The sequence below is a fragment of the Microchirus variegatus genome (assembly GCF_963457635.1).
Source record: "Microchirus variegatus genome assembly, chromosome: 20".
In the NCBI taxonomy this organism is placed as follows: Eukaryota; Metazoa; Chordata; class Actinopteri; order Pleuronectiformes; family Soleidae; genus Microchirus; species Microchirus variegatus.
In genome coordinates, this window is record NC_139821.1 from 18,504,324 (window position 1) to 18,523,969 (window position 19,646).

Consider the following 19,646-nt stretch of genomic DNA (forward strand, 5'->3'; position numbering starts at 1 on the left):
CTTTAAGTTTCATGTTTTACTTCCAATGTCATCACATCATGATTGTTCACGTCAAGTATCACTGTGTAGTCTCACATGTTTGTGGGTCAAGTCATGGCATTAATTTAAAGCAGTGCCATCAGCATTCAGAATAGGCGCCACACTTTTTGTCATACAATGTTCAAAGAACGTTTCATTTTCAAGAACTCAGAGTGGCATTCACTGCGTTTCCCATCATCCCTCCTATTAGTCCTCAACATCACATGTCATGCCAACCCCAGCCCCTTGGCTCAGAAATGGTGTGTTCCAAAGATGTCAGCTGTCTCCATCAGGTCGTACCAAAGAGAAGCTGTCGGAGGGGTCTGGGATGAACCACCGCTCCCACAGATCCAAGTGAACAGCAGGATAGTTCCAAGGTTTGAATGGGCCATTCCAGTGCAGCAGGTGTGCCTCCTGCAGGACGCTCTCGGGATAGCGGGCATCTGGACTCCAGCCTGGACAAACAGAAAGGCTCTTTGAAATGAACCTGATAGTCCTGCCACTATATTAAAGCTTTATCTATGTCCACAGCTGCAGTAATAACATTCTCATGATACAAGTTGCCGTAAGTAAATGCTCGTAAAATGACTGTAAATGACCTGTTTCTCTATTGTGTTATTTATTGTAATATACTGTTTGATTTAACCTTTATTTAACCACAAAACAAATGTTGATCTCATTAACAAGAGTGTCCTGGCCAATACATAATACAGTGTATTCTTTAGTTTCCCATTACAATTTTTTAGTTAAGCAGCAATTGAGTTCAGTTTAGCCGAGGACCTGAGAGCAGCAGTAAGTAAAAACCACTCACTCTGGCCTTTGATTAAACATTAGACACTTTAATAAATATTATTGTCCATAATGCGTTCATGAAAGAATGGCAGAATAGTATTGATTGAAATAAATAAATACTTATCTAAAATAATAACAATAATAATAATTCCTATCTTTGATTTTATTATTTTCTTTTCATTGCATCGTTGATTTTTGTATTAATTTAAGATTTTAGGCCAGTTTTTATGTAAATCTGGTTTATTATCACAATTGCAGTTCGTTCTTATTTGCATTGTCTTATATTTATTTATTTTCAACCTCCTACTTTACTTTTTCAATGCATTTTTATTATGATGTAGAATTTGTGTCTGTTTGTTAATGTCTTTGAAGTGCACTAACCTGCTATACAATAACTGAGTGATCGATTGATAACCATGCTCTACATTTCACTGACCTGAGTTCTTTGCTCAGGTTGAGCAGACACACCAGCACATCAGCAGTAAATGAACACGTCAGCATTCAGCTGTGACATTCACTGCTGATTCTGACTTTATTTCATTCATCTGTTCTGTGGCTTGTCCAGTCTTGTGCAGTACATTAGGTTCAGTACAAATTGTTATTTTCATCTCTTATCATAATGTTGTTTGTGTGAATCTCCTGCACATCTCCATGACAAGTAGTAGAGAAGTATGGATTTCGTCTTCATAGCAGTTTGCTGCCCTCTGTCAGACAACACTGAAAAGCCAGTCATCTCTGTTTTTTGTGCTGTGATTTGACTTCAATGATGCTTAGAAATAGAAAATGTTTATCTAGATATAAATAGCCATTTGTAGTTAATTTCACTTGTAACTTTGTTTTTGTTGAGGCTTCTTTTATGCTTTAGAATCAAATAATTGGTTTTATAGCTCTTAATGGTCTTCTTGGCCCATATTATTTGAAATGAATCATTTAATTTCATTTAATTGAACTTATTAATCCCTGAGAACATGCAGGTCTTCTGGTAATGGCCTTGAACTATTCCTAACTCTGGAGGTGAGATGAACTTACCGAGGTGTCTGACGTGCCACAGTGGGTCCAGTGTTGTATATCTGCCATGAAAAACGATAAGCATGGGTGGGGTCGCCACACCTCCTGCCGTGGCACTACTGTATATGTTCTGTCTGATGAGAGAGAAAGAGAGGGGTAGAAGATTTGTCCATCTACCACTTTATCACGTTATCCTCCACATGAGGTTTGTGGGGGTGCTGGTCCCAATCATATTTGACATAGGGTGAAAGGTGGGGTCAATTTAGACTTTCAAATTTGCCTAATCCCCAAATCTGCATGGTTTTTGTCCCAGAACAACACCTTTGTCAGTTCATCCTCTCCTCTTTTCTAAATAAAACCTGAAGGAAAGTTGAAGAAAGAAATGTGAGCAACACCTTGTGACTTAAACAATCCAAGGGTCAGGAGTGATTTTGACAACATCCTGTGGCCACAGGTTCAGCCTCTCTGCAAAGCAAAACACTGAAAACTACATAATAAACTCTTGAAAGAAGTTTGAAGCTGTGTTAAACCCTATAGAAAAAGAACTCTTGGAATGTGCTTAAAAGTAAAAGTAAAAACTAATGCAATTTCGAGTCACTTAACAGCTACTTTGTAAATGTCAAATACAACATAAGCTAGATGGGGGAATACTCAAATGTGTTGCTCTTTTTGTCTGTAGGAGTTGTAGGAGTAACGTCTCACACCTGATCGTACCTGAAATTCTCCTCCATCCATCTCTCCAGCTGTTTGGTGATCTTTTGTTTCTTCCACTCGCTGATATCTGCCACAAACACTCCAGGGTTGAAGGAGCAGTCTCTGGGGTTGATGCCCAGGTCTTTAACTTCCTGTTTTCTGTAGTCCAGGAAACCCATGTATGTGGTCTAGAGGAGATGATGTATCATAGTTTGAGTCACTGAAGGTTACAAACATGGTTGAACTAAGAAAGCAGGTCGAGATCGATCTCTCAGTCCTTTCACACCGACACGGCTTCGGCACAGTTTTTGATAACATGTTTTTTTTTGCTGTAAAAAATTTATTTTTTCCTTTGCGAACTGATACTGGAGACAAGAGCGAAGGTGATGAAGAACATATTCACTCAGAATCTGATCTTCCTGACCAACTCTTCACATTATATATTGCGATCAGATCCGATCTGCGTATGTCCATATTGAGATCGTCATCATTGTTGTTGTTGTCATCTGAGTCGCACTGCAAGTGACGCAGAAAACACTTTTGGAGCTTTTCCACTACACAGTTCCCACACGGAGTGACTCTGTACGTTTGTTTTTGCTTTTCCATTAATGATAGTACCCGGTACCTGGTACTTTTTTAAGTATTCTGGTGTGGTTCCAAGTGAGCTGTGTATTTGAAATCCTATCTGAGCAACCGAGATGCTCAGATTGAATCGGATCTCATGTGTTTTCTAGCTGTCCAGACTGCCAAGAAAATCATAGCTAGATACAATTTGAATTTGCTTAAAAATCCGATTTGGGCTGCAGTCTAAACAAGCCGAAAAGCTCACAGGAGCATTGCAATCTGCCATGTTGTCACACTGGTAGTTTGACATGCAGAGCAATAACACGACAGAAATACTGTACACATATATACATCTATATATACATACGTATGTACTGTATAAGTTAAAAAAAAATCACCTGCATGCCGATGCTGCGCACCATCTCATGTGTGGAGGGCAGGTCACAGTCTGTGGCAAAAGCAGCAGCATGTCCAGGCTTCAGTTTGATGTTAAACAGATCTCGAATGTCTCCTGGAACATGAAAATAAAAAAATAAAAAATAAAAAATGACATGAGAAGTCTGGAAAGAACCTGGTCATTTTGGGCTGCTCCAGCAGTGGTGATGAAATAACATTTTGTTAAATAAACAACAGTAAAATACACAACCCTTTACTTTCTGAAGAGTGTGAAACTGTTTACATGTATTATCTTTTAAGTTTTCTCTCGTGAAGCACCCCATTTTGGAGTAAAAACAAAATGTATAATTACAGTATTTTTTTTTTTGGGGTTGCCTTCAGCCAATAATCACACATACGTACCCTGCACAATGACGTCATCATCTAGGTATATCACCTTCTTATGGTTGATGTCAAGCAAGGGCAAGTAAAAGCGCACAAAGTTGAGCTGCAAAGTAAGAAAGCAAATGTATTTTATTGACGTGTAACGTTGCCTCTGCTGCATGAACAACAACAAAAACTCAGACACTGACTGGATGCAGCAGATCAGGACGAGAAGAATCTGGTTTCACTTTTCCTCGAAGAACCATGGGGTTAAATTCCAGTATCTTATACCCGATGCCTCTCAGTTCGGTCTCCTCAATGTACTGCCTGCAGCCGAGAGAATGTGAAAAAAGACATCAAGGTCAACAGGGTGAGGAATAACAGGAGGATGTTGGGTTCTCTCCAATTTAACTGTCATAGAAACCAGCACAGAAATCATCGTGAAACAAGGTTTAATGGAATCCATGCAAAAAGAGTTCCTCTGATATCACAAGCTCAAATTAACCAACTAGTTTTTATTTGCCTGAAAAGTGGAATCAAGGGCAGAGGGAATAAATGCAGCTTGGAATTAAATCATTTCTGTGGTAAATTTATAGAATATAAAACATGTAAGATACAGAATTTAATACATTTCATATCTGCACCTGACCAATAGAGTGTGGAGGAAGTGTTTTTCTTTTTTTTCTTTTTTTTTACATATTGAAGAAATCTAGATATAGATAAATAGCTATTTGAGTAATTTTTTTTATTTTTGAAGTTGAAGATTACTCATTAAGTGCACATTTGCACACATTTTAAATAAACTGGTTTATTTCAAGTTCGTATCACCACAGTTAGTGCTTCCTTTGACTGCCATCTAGGTTAAAAAGCAAGAATGACACTGGTTTGGTATAAATAACACAAATCAAATTCAGCTTAAGTCCCCATAAAGGCTTGGACCAGTGCTGGCAGACCTCTGTGGATTCTTGGATGTGGAAATTAGGATTCTGGCTCGGCGCTGACTGGGGAGCACATAAACTCTAGTAGATGTGAAATACAGATGCACCAACTACATCTGAACAAGGTAATGGTTGAAAAGGTAAAGTAGCTGAGACTACTAGTAATTTGTGTGGCTTGAACTTTTATATCCACACAGCAATTAAAGGTGCATTATGTAATAAATCTAAAGCAACTGGTCATAAAATCCTCCTAATATGTCACAGACTCAGGAATAATGTTCATATAACAAACTGAACTCACCAACAACAACAGTACAGCCAAAATATTTGCATTAAAAAAAATATTTTGCAGACTGCAAATCATGTTTATGTTTTTAAATCATGTTTTGGAAAGTGGTGCCACCTACCGCCGTCTACCAATCATTGCAGTCAGTTGAGTCTCAGCTGCCGAGCAACCACAGGTTGCCAAAACGAAACAAAACCTAAAAGACCTCTGTATTTTGAATTTGAATGTAGTAACTGTTTTTGGCCACATTCTTACGTATGGCACCTTTAAGTTGATTCCTTTACTTAAATGATAGTTCAGACAAAAAGTGTGAGAGAGCCACATTAACTATTAACTATGCTGCAGAACTTGTGTTCACAAGTTAAAACTTAAACTTTGATAACTTAAATCCACGTAGAGCTGGGCAACATGGGAAAACTCTTATTATGATATATTTTTTCTACGTTATCATTTGATATCAATATATCACAATATAAATGAAACCAATATTCCTGTAAGGCTGGGTGATATGGCTTATAAATATATCTGAATGTGTGTAGGCTGTATCCTCATAGGCATACACAGCTGCACACAGGTTGTTTCTCTGAACTCATGAAAAGTTGTCAAATTCTGCTATAACACAAATAACTAGGCTTCAATGAAAGAAGTGTTTAAATCATTTTTTGTCAATTCCATGTAATTCGTATCAATATTTATGATATTTAAACAAAAAAAAAATATATAATACAGATATATTGCCCAGCCTTAAATTCATGTTGATAAAAGCCAGTTTGTGCATAGAAAATGTGAAGGCCTACTTATGTGCACCTGTGAAGAATCAGAAATGACTGACCTTACCAGTCTCACAGCATCGCGGAGAGTGACAATATAGAAGAAAACACTGGCATCTGTGTTGCTGTAGATGCTGTTGATCGTTGCCATGGTTCCACCCATACGCTCCTCTGAGGCACAGATAATGACGGGGATGACATCGTCTGCCTGTGGCTCGCTCGCTGCAGGGCCTCGAGCGGCATTTCCACTCGTCTTCCGGTGACCTGAGAAGAATCAGGGAGCTGCGGTCACAGGTCAGAACACTGACCATGCCTGCTGACACATGCTTTCTGCCAGTTACTCATTTTTAAATAGCTGTTACAATTTTTAACAACTGCATGATAGTTTAGATTAAATTAGGTAGTTCCGGTGATACTGATAGAATTACAGTGCCTTTATTATGGTCATAAATAAATAATAACAACTATATTTGAATAGCAACTTTCAAAAGACATAAACAAAATACAGGACACAGGTAATAAAAGCAATAAGGATATACATTTTTAAGGAAAACAAGAGGTGGGAATTTCCAGTATATCAAGTAAAAGCAATACAATAAGAATCAGTACAACATCAAGGTCAAATTTGTTTTATAAAAGCATACAATGTTCTTAAAAAAGTACATTCAGAGACCTATTCCTGAAAAAAAAAAATGCGTTCAATAGAGATTTTTTTTTTTTTTAAAGCTTGCTAAATGGGTTAAAAATTGTAAAACAAGGCAATCAGAGATGGCAGACTTCACCCCATTCACGTAACAAGCCTCTGGCGGCATCTGGTGGTCATACTGGCAAGTGCAAGTGTGGAAGCACAAACAAACAAACAGAGAGACAGACAGACAGAGTCACTAACATAATACTTGGATGAAAGACAATGTACCTGAGAGTTTGGGCTGCATGGACGCTCTGAACAGTGCGTTGTGCACAAGCAGAAACAACATGAAGACCAGCAGCAGCAGCAGGACACGGTTGACTGAAACACAGAGAGAGGTCCAGGTCATAACTGCGGTGTCTGCGACTGTTAGCTGACGTCCAATCAGATTTGAAGACTTTCTTTTTAAAATGTTGATTTCAAATGTGACGGCAAATAATCATCAACTAAAGCCCTATTCAAACAGAACTCCCCCAAATGCTGTAGTACACTATATCTATATGCTTGGCCTGTAGGTGGTGCTGTAATGCTGCTACAGAAATACACCAAAATATATTATCTAGATCACGTGTGTCAAACTCAGATGTGGCCCTCCATGTCATTTTATTGATTGATTAAAATCTGTGTTAAATAGGTCTATGCTGCTTTAAGGCGTGCATTGATCATAAACTACATTTCCCACAATGCATGGCTATTGCATTACCCGCAAAGTGGCGGCACCTCCACTAGATCGCAGTGTATCATTGTATATGCATCATGCGACGAGTGAAATAAGTAATAAATACATAAAGTTATTTATCAATATGTTACGGAGTAGTTAGCTTTATTATATATGATTATATTTGAGAATAGAGGCAACATCAAGACAAGCATGAACATGGCCTGAAGCTACTTCCAATTCTGGAGATAGACTTTAATCCATTAGAATCAAGAACACAAAAACTCTCTCTGGAATAATCTGCTCTCACCTCCATCCTTATACTGTGTATAAATATACATATCATTCAAAGGTGTGGGCTCACCTTTACAATTTTGTTTGTGTTTTCCATTAAAAGTCACACTTTTATTCATCAAAAGAGTTGCTTTTTATTCAAAATAATAATTTTGCCCTTTGGTCAAAGAACCAGCAAAACTGTTTTCATCTGTGCTAACATCAGTGCACAAGTGTTTTCAAGGGTTTTCTAATCATCCAATAGCCTTCTAACGGCATTAGCAAACACAATGTACCATTAGAACACTGGAAATGGGCCACTATACACCTATGTACATATTCCATTAAAAACCAGACGTTTGCAGCTAGAATAGTCGTTTACCACATTAACAATGTATAGAGTGTATTTATGATTCATTTAATGTTATAGTCATTGAAAAAAGTGCTTTTCCTTCAAACAGGGCCCAAACTTTTGAATAGTAGTGTACATTAATTGGTTTACACCAGGCTCTGATTGGCAAGGAGTGAGCACAATAACTTTCTCTTGGAGCCAACTTTGTAACACATTCTCCTAACACCTGGACTTTCAATCAAATGCTGAAGACTGACCAAGGTTTATGACTTCCCCTCACACACAATATTTCACCAGTTAAAGGTCACACAGAGTGCTCCTGTTGCAAATGTATGCAGCCGCGAGATTTGAGACTCACATCTCTCAACCCGGAAGTGACATATTCAGCACACCCACTCTCAGAAGCGCAGCTCCCCCCTCTGGAACAGACAGTGGATGCACTGCTACTCATTATCGAAACATTGTTTTAACAATGTTTAAAAAAAGCTTCTTCACGACTCCCCGCCGCAGTCCCTTTTATGACTCTGACCCGGAGTCAGACCCAGAGTCAGAAGACACTGTCGCTCGTGAAACACCTCCACAACGGACGTTATTCTTCTTCTGCGGTTCAATGTACGCAACACGGTCTAGTGCCCGGAGCAGGAGGATCTGCTGTTCAGGAGAACCGCTGTTTACGCAACTATAACGGGATTTTCAGAGATCTCGCTGAGCCCGAGATTACAATAAAACACAGCGTTCTCAGCAGTAGCTGAACTGTTTGTTTTGAACCTTCAGGGCTTCATAAACAAGGTAATGACGCAGATACACACTAAAAAACAGCGTTAATTGGAACTTCCGGTCTAAAGCCCAATTTATACTTCTGCGTAAAGTGCTCTGCGTAGGCTACGTAGAGACACTGCGTCGACGCAGAGACTGTCGAAGAGCCTCTGCGTAGTCTCCGTCTGCACGAAATATTTTTTAAGTGTCCGTCACTCCGTCAAGGGACTACGGAGACGGCAAGAGCTGCGATTGGTCCTCAGGACAGGCTGAGCTAAGCTGCTCTGTGCCGGCTCTCAGTGCGCTCCGGGCGTCCTGACAGAGGCGGAGCTGATCCCCGCCGATAACGCCGCTGCCGAACTATAAATACGTCATATCTTAACACACACAGCACATGTTTAGACTCTAAATGGCCAATTTCTCGCCTCAAATTATCTTAAAACTGCGTTCCGTGACGCAGAAAAGTGAGAAACGGCCACTTTTTCAACAACAACAGTCTTTCTCTCTCTTTCTTTCTCGGACGCCATTGCTCACTGTAGCCAGAAGCACAACAACCTTGCGCAGCGACCCCTACTGATCGGGCGGGAAATTGCAGCGAGTGTCCGTCACCACGACGCAGAAGTATAAATGCTCGAGGCGTCTCCGTGGTGACGCAGACGGATAACGCATACGCAGTCGGAGAAGTATAATGTGGCCTTAAGTCGGCTTTAAATAATCCCCATGCTTATGATAAAAACAAGTGAGCCTCTATTATCATACAGTAAAAGATGGTTCAGAACAAAAGGTCTTCTCTAAATAAAATAGTTTCTCCAACACTGCTCATTGAGGTGTGTGCGTGTGTGTTTGAGTGTGTGTAATTAAAAGCCTCATGTCCACCAACTAGCCTGCCTAATTAGACAGCAGCCATGCACTTTGCCAAGAGAGGTCACTCAATCTGAAGCTTCGAGTCATGAACCCATTTTCAAAACAAGTGGTCCAGTGCTTCACAAAAGCTAAATTTGCTCATCACTACTTCAATCCCAATGCGTTGTGTTCCTAACAAGTGTGAACATGAGCATGTCTTGTAAAGTGATGTCAGACAAGACCATAAAACAGTCAAATTCCATCATGTTGCTTTGACTTACTTTTCCTCAGGAGAGCCATGTTTTGTGTTTATTTCCCAGCAGCATCTGCATACACACACACACACACACACACACACACACACACACACACACACACACACACACACACACACACACACGGAGATGGTGAACAGATGACTGACAAACAAGACACTATTATACTATAATGTGTGTGGTGGGATGAAGCTTTTTAGTATTAACCCACTAACACAGCTGAAAGTGACAGGTCAGCCCCTTACCATAACCTTAACCATCACAACAATGGCCTAAACCTAACCAAAAGTACACATGCACCCATGCACTCTTATTAACACTTATTAACTCTTTAAAGTAGAGACTTGAGAGTTAATAAGCTTTGCTTTTGTCTGAGAATTCTGTATCTATCAAGTCATTTCTTGTTGGAGAAGAGACACTGGACAACATGTGGCTGCATTTTATCAGAGGCCTCCACCACCCCTTCCTTCCCCCTTGATGCCAGGGCTTAAGTAGAGAACCTAGTTCCCTTCGTTCCCTTCCAACTTTAAAAAAAAAAAAAAAAGTTTTACGTAACTGCACTGGAGAAAGAGATTGTTGCTTGCACAATTACATGACAAAACAACATCAAAATGTAAACAACTCTGATTTCGCGTCCGCCTCTGTCACCTCATTGTGGCCAACACTGATTTTGACTGTGGGTTTCATTAACCTCAATGTTTGTGCATTCACTGTGAAGAGGTTAAAGTTTAGTGATCATCGTGACACACACACCCTCTTATTCCCTGTTTCCTGCAGATTCAAACCAAACCTTACAGCTTACTTTGTTTGTGCCTGTTTGGAGCAGCCTGCTCCATCTGGAAGTGATTAGCTTCAGATACAATTCTTCCAGAGGGACGAACATGCTGCCTTACACACTGTGTCTGGCCCACGTTTGAACAACTGATGTATGAGTCAAGCAAAATGAAAGTGTATGTAGGGTGTCTTATATTTAATATGACTCTTCCTCATTGATACAATCACAGCCAGACTTAGGAATTAAGAAAATGCTGACTTAACTTTGGGGCCTTACATTCTATACAATTAACAAAAAAATGTTAAAGCTATGGTATTTTGTATGAGCACATTTCCAGGAAGTAAGTGTATGTCACATCATCTCACATAAAAAAAAAATCAGAATTGAACTTTTCTGAGTATTATCTAAAAGGACAAAGGCCAGAGAAGAAAATATGTATTTAGTCAAAAAAAAACTTTACACTTATCCCCTGAAAATAATGACGATGCCTTACAGCCTTGTAAATCATGCATTTGCAGTGTTTTGTACTAGTTTTATATATACACATATATATGTGTATATATATATACATAGTTAAAGGGTAAATACTCAAACAGGACAAAATGTTCTGCTGGTTAATTGCAGTTACACAAATGCACAACATACAATGCATATGCACACACGTGCAAAACTACACAGTGATGGAAAACATGCATTTTAGATAAGAAGGTATGTGATGTATGACATATATTAAATAAGTCACTCACCAGGATAAAGGGGCAGATGACTGTGGTCAGTGTCACTCCTGATGTTCATGGTCCATAATGAAAAATCTGAGACTGACTCTGACCAACGGTTCCACTTCTCCTTCCCCCACGTCTCTCTGCCTTTATCCTCCCTCCAGATGTGACTCATCAAGACCACCAGTGCTGAGAACTAACCCTGGTAACCCAGCTGCTCCAGTTATGTAGACGCAGCCAGGAACATGGTCAGCTCTTAACCAATCATAGCTGCTACAGGTTTGTCACTTTTATACACAGAGTAAGAATAAAAATCAGTGATAATCACCATTATCATCACTGAATATTAGAATTGTATTTATTGCTATAACTATAAAAGGTGTATGAATTATAATCAAGGTAGGTTAGCAGCTACTCCTGTTATAGTTATATAAATGCAGCCAGGAACATGGTCCGCTCCTAACCAATCATAGCTGCTCCAGATGCGTCACTTTTATACAGAGTGAGAATAAAAATAAGCAATAATCATCATCATCACTGAAAATTGCACTTTTAAGTATAAAAGTTGTATGAAATGTATCAAAGGTAATAGTGTACAGTATGTATTATGTCACGAAGTCAAATGACCTCGGATCGGCTCAACACTATGCTATGCCATCAGATCAACTACATTTCCCATAATGCCCAAGATGTGTCTCTCTTTCGAAAAGGACAATCAAACACTATCACTTTACATTTACGTTCAGTTTGAAAATGGTAAGTATTATTTTCCCGGAGTAATTGTTACTTGGTTTAGGAATATGTTTTTTGTGTGTTCAGTAAAACAAAAAATATTTCTAGTGTGGTTGAATGTCAATGATTCTTGACGACAACAAACCATGCATCAAACATAACGTTCAGCAACGACACGTCGTCGCCATCGTTTCATTTCTAAACTTGTTTGACTACAGCGCCACCTACTGATATTAAGAACCGACTATGTGGACAACGAAAGCAACCTTTTTTCTAAGTCACGATGCATTGACTAATGTTTATGTGGTGCTTGTAAATGCTTTGTATTTGACGATTGTCGTTTGTTTTGCATACCACATTTTAGAGGTGTACACGTAGTATCATGATTTAAAAGCACATTGGGTGAAAACATTACATTTATTTGTTTTACAATAACCTCCACCGTTGATGTTCGTAACAACATCATCGTAATGATAATAACATTATTGTTTTGGGGGTTTTTACTCATTGGTAACAGATTAGCATCGCAGTGTAAGGTTATGGTTGGCCTACTATTTCCCCCGCCGCTCGGTGTTAAATGAACATGAAAACACTTCTTAGCAGCACAGGAACGACTTTGTCGAACTAACTAACCATATAATTAAATAACAAACTATGAGGGGTCACTCTGTGCTGTAGGTGAGGTCATTTGCAGCCTGTGATTCTCCACCCGGCTATGATGGACGCTAACACGGAGAGAGTGTTGGTGAAGCTCGTTCAGGACGGCCACTTGAGCTCTTTGGAGGAACTCCTGACAGGAGGTGGCGGCGGCTCGACGACTCCTCATACTGTGCAGAGTCAACATTTCGGCCGCTCTGGAGACACCTTGTTGCACTATGCTGCCAGATACGGACACGTGGATGTGGTGGATTATCTGGTGCAACGTGTAGGCACGGACGTGGAGGTGTACAACACCGACTACAAGAGGCCGCTGCACGAAGCTGCGTCCATGGGTCACCGAGCATGTGTTAGCTATCTGCTCCAGGAAGGAGCTAAAGTGGACAGTTTGAAGAAGGCTGATTGGTGAGCACAGTATCTAAAATTACGCCACCGTCAGGTTTGTGGCAGTTCACCTTCGATAGCTCAGTTGGTAGAGCGGAGGACTGTAGAGGCTAAATGCTGAAATCCTTAGGTCGCTGGTTCGAATCCGGCTCGAAGGAGAAATTTTTTTCTCGTGTGTCTTTCTTTTTCAGTAGTTATTCGACAGAACAGGCATGGAAGTCTAAAAACACAACTTAAACCCCTCAAATTAATATAATAAATCAGCTATATAAGGCTAAGCCAAGTTTAAGCAATTTTCCCTCATCCTAGAATAATGGCATAATTGCCACGTATAGTAGAAATAAAGTTATATACAAGATAAGATAAAATAGTTACTATATATATATATATATATATATATATATACGTTTTTACTGTACAGTTTTGTTAGATTTTTTTTACATTACAATATATAACAGTGCTATTTTAAATTGGCAGAATAGTGGTGAAACCCTGCGGTCGCGTGTTTGAATGTGGCTAGAAGCTTTTAGAGTTTTTATTTTGGAACGGTCTTGGAACACTTGTTTCATGAAACACTGAAAAAAAAAAATTATAACAAATAATAAAATGTAATCACTTATTTTTTTATTATTGATAAATCAGTAATACATTTATTTAGAAGAATTATCACTGTTGTGTCTACTTTATATACATACGTTATTTAACTGCACATTTTTTTATTAATTTAGTTGAAAAATAAACATTTTATTGCATTATATTAGCGTAATTGATGCAAATATGCTTCACTATTTCCCAAATTTATTTTCAAATACTATTGTATGGCACTGTAACTGCCAACTTCTGGGGATTTTAGTTGGATAAATGAGCAAACAATTATTATTCTCTTTTATTATTTTCTTGATTGATCGGTAAGTTGTTAGTTAGAAATAGTGGGAAACTTTGACCCCCCCCACCTCAAAATGACAATATCAACAAATTCTTATTTGCGTCAACAAAGTTCACATTCACAGAACTATTTAAATAAAAACACAATTTAATTAGTTCATTAAAATTCTCGTAAATTAATTTACATGTCAATCTGATTAGTTATTGATTCACTGTTGCAGCCTGGAGACAAGTGTGTGTCCGTTTAATTCCCAGGACTCCTCTGATGATGGCCTGCACTCGGAGGAACCTTGATGTGATCCAGGAGCTGCTGTGTCACGGAGCTGACCCTGCGCTCAGAAACAAGGACGGCTGGAACTCGTTCCACATCGCCTGCAGGGAGGGGGATCCTCTGGTCGTGAAGCACCTCCTTCTTTTTGCTCCGGATGTCTGGAGCACTGAGAGCAAGACGCGCAGGACACCGCTGCACACTGCAGGTGAGACTTCCCCACATGCATGATTCAAAAGAGGTCTCTGGTTGTGAATTGTTCACTTTGATTATGGTATTTAACGTGTCAGGCACTAACTTCTGCTCTTGTTCTGCTGATATACCAGCGATGCATGGTTGTGAGGAGGCCGTAAGGATTTTGCTGGAGAGGTAAGGATGGGAGCGACTAACCCAAATCACCTGTACCTGTACTGACAAGGGCAAAACTAAGACTTTGCAATTTTCTTTTTAAAAAGATTATTGATTTGACCTCTCTAAATGTTTTTACTGGATGTGCATGGCACTTTTCTATTTTTATCTGTATGATATAGTGACACTATATATCATATATAGTGACTATAGTATATAGTGATATAGTCAGACCCACTTTCTGATTCAACAAACGCATTTTGACGTCGTTTTGAAAAAGCTCCCTCTTCCACACCAAAGTCCATATAGAAAAATTATATATTATCATTATATACATATAATGATATATTTGAACATATTGGTGGAGGCATCAGTGCATCAACAGGTCCTGTGTACTGTGATGTAAAATTATTATTATTATTATTATTATCATTATCATTATCATTATCATTATCATTATCATTATCATTATTATTAATAATAATAATGATCATTATTATTAATAATAATAATGATAATAATAATGATAATAATAATAATAATAATAATACAATTAATAATAATACTTTTTTTTAAAGGGCCAGGTTTATTAGTAGAAATTGAATAAACTCCCCACAAGTGTGTTTATATAAGTATATTATCACTTAAAAAAATGTTTTTGTATCGTACAATAGTTTTTGTAGCCTCGGCGAAGCTTTTGTGTTTGAAGCTTTGTGTGACTGATTACCACATCCTCTTCCAGCTGTGGCTACAGCCCAGACGGCACAGACAGCTGTGGAGTCACTCCTCTTATGGATGCTGTCAGGAACGGTCACATCTCTGTGGCCAGGCTGCTTTTAGAAAACCACCAGGTAGAGAACATATTATCACATCTATATTCTTTTCATGGAAAGCTTTATATTCCTGCACTCTCACAACAGGATGTGTGTGTGTGTGTGTGTGCGTGTGTGTGCGCGTGTGTGTGCGTGTGTGTGTGCGCGCCTCGCAGGCGTCTCCAACAGCAGCTGACAAACTCGGGGCTCAGCCGGTGCACCAAGTTGCCGTCACTGGCCAGGAGGAGGCGCTGCGTTTCCTGGTGCAGGAGCTCAGTGTAGACGTGAACCAGAGAGCGACTGACATCCAGCTCACTGCTCTGCATTACGCCGCAAAGGTAGGATTCTCAGACAGCGGCGCTTTTATCCAGGGTACTTACTTTTTTACTCTGTTGCTCTGTTTATCTGGAGTAAGTGGACTTGGCAATGTTTGATGTCCAGTTTTTAGAATTTCTTTTTACAGAATTATTTTATAAAAATGATATTTAAAGCTGCAGTGCATAGTTTTTGCGGAATTTTGTTAGTGATGTTATTATTCTTCCTCTGGTTGGTCTTTGTGAATGGAAATGATGCAACATTAATTGTATGAGCTAATACTTTCAGACATGACTGGGGTTGCACTTGTATGTATAAGCAGAGCAGGGGTACAGATTTGTTCCGTATTTGAAAGATAAAAGATGTTCCTTATTAACCTCTTCTTCACAGATGGCCCTGGTACCGGTGGCAGCTTCACACGCAGCGACATAAATGTCATAAAACCATATCTAACTTTAATAAACACAGACATGCTGCATACCCACAGAAAGGTCAGAAACTCCACTAAAAGCTGATATAAACCATTCTTATGTTAGCAGTTAAAACACTGATGGATCAAACCAGCAGGAGCCAAAATCAAATGTTACAGCGCACACATTTAAAAGCAGCACTGGAGCGTCAGAGTGATTATGTAAACAAAAATACGAGAATCCACAGATTCCAACGTACCATTGGAATTTTTATCACCCTAGACCAAGATTCACAGATCCAGCCCCAAATAAGAGCAAAACATAATTGACTTTCAAGACATTTTAACTCTTACTGCATATTTTAAATGTATTATTTACTTACTAAAAGGACTTTAAAATATTTTCTTAGGCGAGAGAAAAAAATCCTTCTTTGATGTTGTGTTCCATGTGCATTTACTATGACACTGTGGCATCCACAGTGAAACTTAAAACTCTGGTGGAATCTCACAAGTGTTATCTTTATTTTGATACCAACATAATCCACATAGAGCTTGTAACTGCAGAGATTTACTCTATTTAGTTTGGGCATGTCATTTTCGAGCAGGGACTCAAAAGAAAGGGGTCAGGGAAGAAGTGGTTAAACAGAGAAAAATGAAAGATGAATCCCCTAATGATGGTGCAATTTGTATGAGAGGAAAATAAACCTGACGCTCTCAATCTGTCTGTCATTCATTTCTTTCCAACAGAAAATGCGACACGTGAGGAACAGGTGAAAAAAAAAGAAAATGGCTAAATGAATATAATGACTACAGCTCAAATTGCACTGTCTGTTGTCATGTTTCTCTGTTGGGCAATGGTGGAGACTGTGATCTCAAAAAATGTGAGGCTGCGGAGAACACAGGGAGAGGGAGCCCTCTCAAAGTTCCTTTATTATTCCTGTTATGCACTTTTTGAAGTGAAGTTTGCACAGAGAAGGTTATTTGTTATTGTTATTTTCTTGACATGCAGTTAAAGTTACAGTAGTCAGAGGGACCCTTATTGAGAAGTAAAGTTCAGTTCTAAATCTTTTTGTGAACTAATCAAGATGTAAATGCCAGTAACTGTGTAATAATTGTAATATAATAATAAACTGGTGACCTAGTCGCTGTTCTGCCGTGTATCCCACACCTAAGCTAAGCTAAGTTAACTATAAATAGTTGAAAGAAATGACCTACTACACTATCTGTATAATATCTGGTAAATGACAATATGAAATTCAACCCTCCCTTTTCGTTTCCACCTGTTTTTCAGGAAGGCCACGTGTCCACAATTAAAACACTGCTGGAGTTAGGAGCTGATCTTCATGCTCGGGACAAAAAGGGAAGAAGCGGTGAGCAACATCTGGGTCCCACGAGGGTTATATTCTGGCTGACAATATGGGTCCCAAGCAGGTTTATCCGTGATTTCCATGGTGGCCTCACCCATGTTGGCCCAATTCCTAGGTCCTCAGTGTGTACTAAGTGGGCATATTATGCAGGTCATGGCCATGGAAACCACAGACAAACCCACTTGGGACCCATATTGTTACCTTGTGAATAATAGAAAATTAAAACCTCAGAAAGTCTGCTTTACGGCGATGGTGTGTCTGGTTTTAATTGATTTGACAGCGACAATTATGCTAATTATAATAATTATTATAATAAAGGCAGCTACACAACTGTCATTGAAACAACATTCTTTTATTTATGCATATATAGAAACCAGTGAGGAATGTCCTGACAAAACACAATAGATTTTCATCTTATGGGGTAAGCAAGTTTTGCTTGGCTAGAATACTTTAAACTAGCTTGCAAATCTTGCAAATTTCTCACTAATGTGCCTTAAAACGAGGGAAAAGTGGCCAAAATTGAACAAAGTTGTACTTTACTTTAAAAATTGCTACCAGAGAATTTCTTATTTATACACTAATCTGTGATAGTGAATTTTACTTCTGTATTTAACACAAACTTAATGCATAGTAGTGAACACACAAACCAGGAGTTATTTATATCAATTATCTATATATATTCTGTATATATGATAGATGTTTTTTCTTAAAATAGATGATTTTTCTAGCGTAAAACTTGCTTGCGAAGATATTTTTAGGCATATTTTACTTTTTGGTGTTACAGCCCTGCTCTAGGCTGCAATCATAAAGAGCAGAGATAAAACATTTAAGGTGTAGCTCATCACCTGAATGGAGGTGATGCCACCTCCCTAAGCCTGAATGAGAAAGAAGAAGTCAGCAATTCACATTCTGCTAAAAGGAAATATTGATCACCAACACTACTGTACCTTTAATGACAACACATGTCATTTTATTGTAATTGGTTCTTTGTTCATTATAGAAAAGTGGAAATCAACAAAATAGACATGAAACTGCACTACTGAAGTCAGTAGTCATAAAAATAAATATATATTGGTCATTAAATGGTATTTGTATATATGATGCGTTACCATTGTCAAACATATCCATGTGTTTTCCTTTCTCAGTTCTTCACATGGCTTGCATTGGGCAGCACGCAGAAGCAGCCAAGGTGCTTCTGCAGGCCGGACTCGAAGATTCAGAGGATGCGTCAGGCACAACCGCACGGCAGCTTGCCAGGAAGCCGGGCGTGATGGGAGTATTTGAACGCGGCTTTGAGGACACAACATAAAAGATGCTATCATGATACACACACTGCAGTCGTTTCAGTTTATTTAAATAAAGACAATAACCTCAAGTCTGTCAGTTTATGTTGGTTGTGTGGGTTACATTAGAAACAGGGCTGCAACCAGCAGTTAGAATAATCTGTTGATTATTCTCACAATTCATTCATCAGTTGATCCTTACAACTTGTGTTTCTACAAACCTCAAAATGACAACATGCTTAAAGGCACAGTATGTAAAATTTACCAAATGTTTGTGCAAGCCACTGGTATCACCATACTTAGTGCTTCACTTTGAATACAAACATGCAAGTTAATACTAGACCGTTTGTTTGATTTTACTGCCTTCTATAGTTAAAAAAACAAGTGTTTTGTGTAAATAACACCAGGGGCGGACGGTGTATAGGGACAATTTGGGCGACGCCCGGCCAACGAGGAGGAGAAAGATAATTTTTTCCAATCCAAAATTCTAAAAATCCTTAGTACTGATATTCCTTTCAGCCGTCTGTGCCATCAAAAGTAGTTATTATCAGTGTTCTAGACATATTATCTGTCATTGTCCAATCAGAATCATCATATTCAAGTCATCTTTTTGGTCCCGCCTCTTTTGCAGTGATTTGATTGACGTGGAGCATCGCCCCAGCATTCTCCCACTGACTCTCATCCAAAAAAATTTTTTTACGGAAAACATACTCTCCAATGCATTTTCAATGAGGATTTATGGGCGTATTTACGTACTTGCATCATACGTAAACTGAGCAAAAAGAAGAGGGGATATTATCTTCTCTTCACCGCTGAATAACACAACTATAATTAATGCAATTAAGAGTTTTACATTTCAATCAATTTAGCCAAGCACGGGCTACTCCGAGACGGGGGGGGGGGGGGCAAATCAGATTCAGCTTAGGGCCCCATAAAGGCTTGGGTCAAAACTGCTTGCCAGTACATTCGCTGACAAAGACCTAAGCATTAAACATCAGCAACATCTCTGTGCATGGGCA

The 19,646-nt window shown here is 38.9% G+C and overlaps 2 protein-coding genes across 2 annotated transcripts; one reads left to right on the plus strand and one right to left on the minus strand.

Annotated features, from left to right (window-relative positions):
* Positions 1–294: 294 nt before the first annotated feature.
* Positions 295–6,763, minus strand: glt8d2 (glycosyltransferase 8 domain containing 2; the record flags this gene model as incomplete). Its single annotated transcript, XM_083907053.1, has 8 exons — positions 295–473; positions 1,840–1,952; positions 2,533–2,699; positions 3,474–3,586; positions 3,874–3,958; positions 4,044–4,161; positions 5,891–6,092; positions 6,745–6,763. 8 exons carry the CDS (start codon positions 6,761–6,763, stop codon positions 295–297), a joined length of 996 nt encoding a protein of 331 aa, XP_083763179.1.
* Positions 6,764–12,617: 5,854 nt separating this feature from the next.
* ankrd16 (ankyrin repeat domain 16) lies at positions 12,618–18,667 on the plus strand (the record flags this gene model as incomplete). Its single annotated transcript, XM_083907236.1, has 7 exons — positions 12,618–12,961; positions 14,081–14,301; positions 14,420–14,462; positions 15,184–15,292; positions 15,430–15,591; positions 17,269–17,347; positions 18,490–18,667. 7 exons carry the CDS (start codon positions 12,618–12,620, stop codon positions 18,651–18,653), a joined length of 1,122 nt encoding a protein of 373 aa, XP_083763362.1. The 3' UTR covers positions 18,654–18,667.
* Between the last annotated feature and the right edge of the window lie 979 nt (positions 18,668–19,646).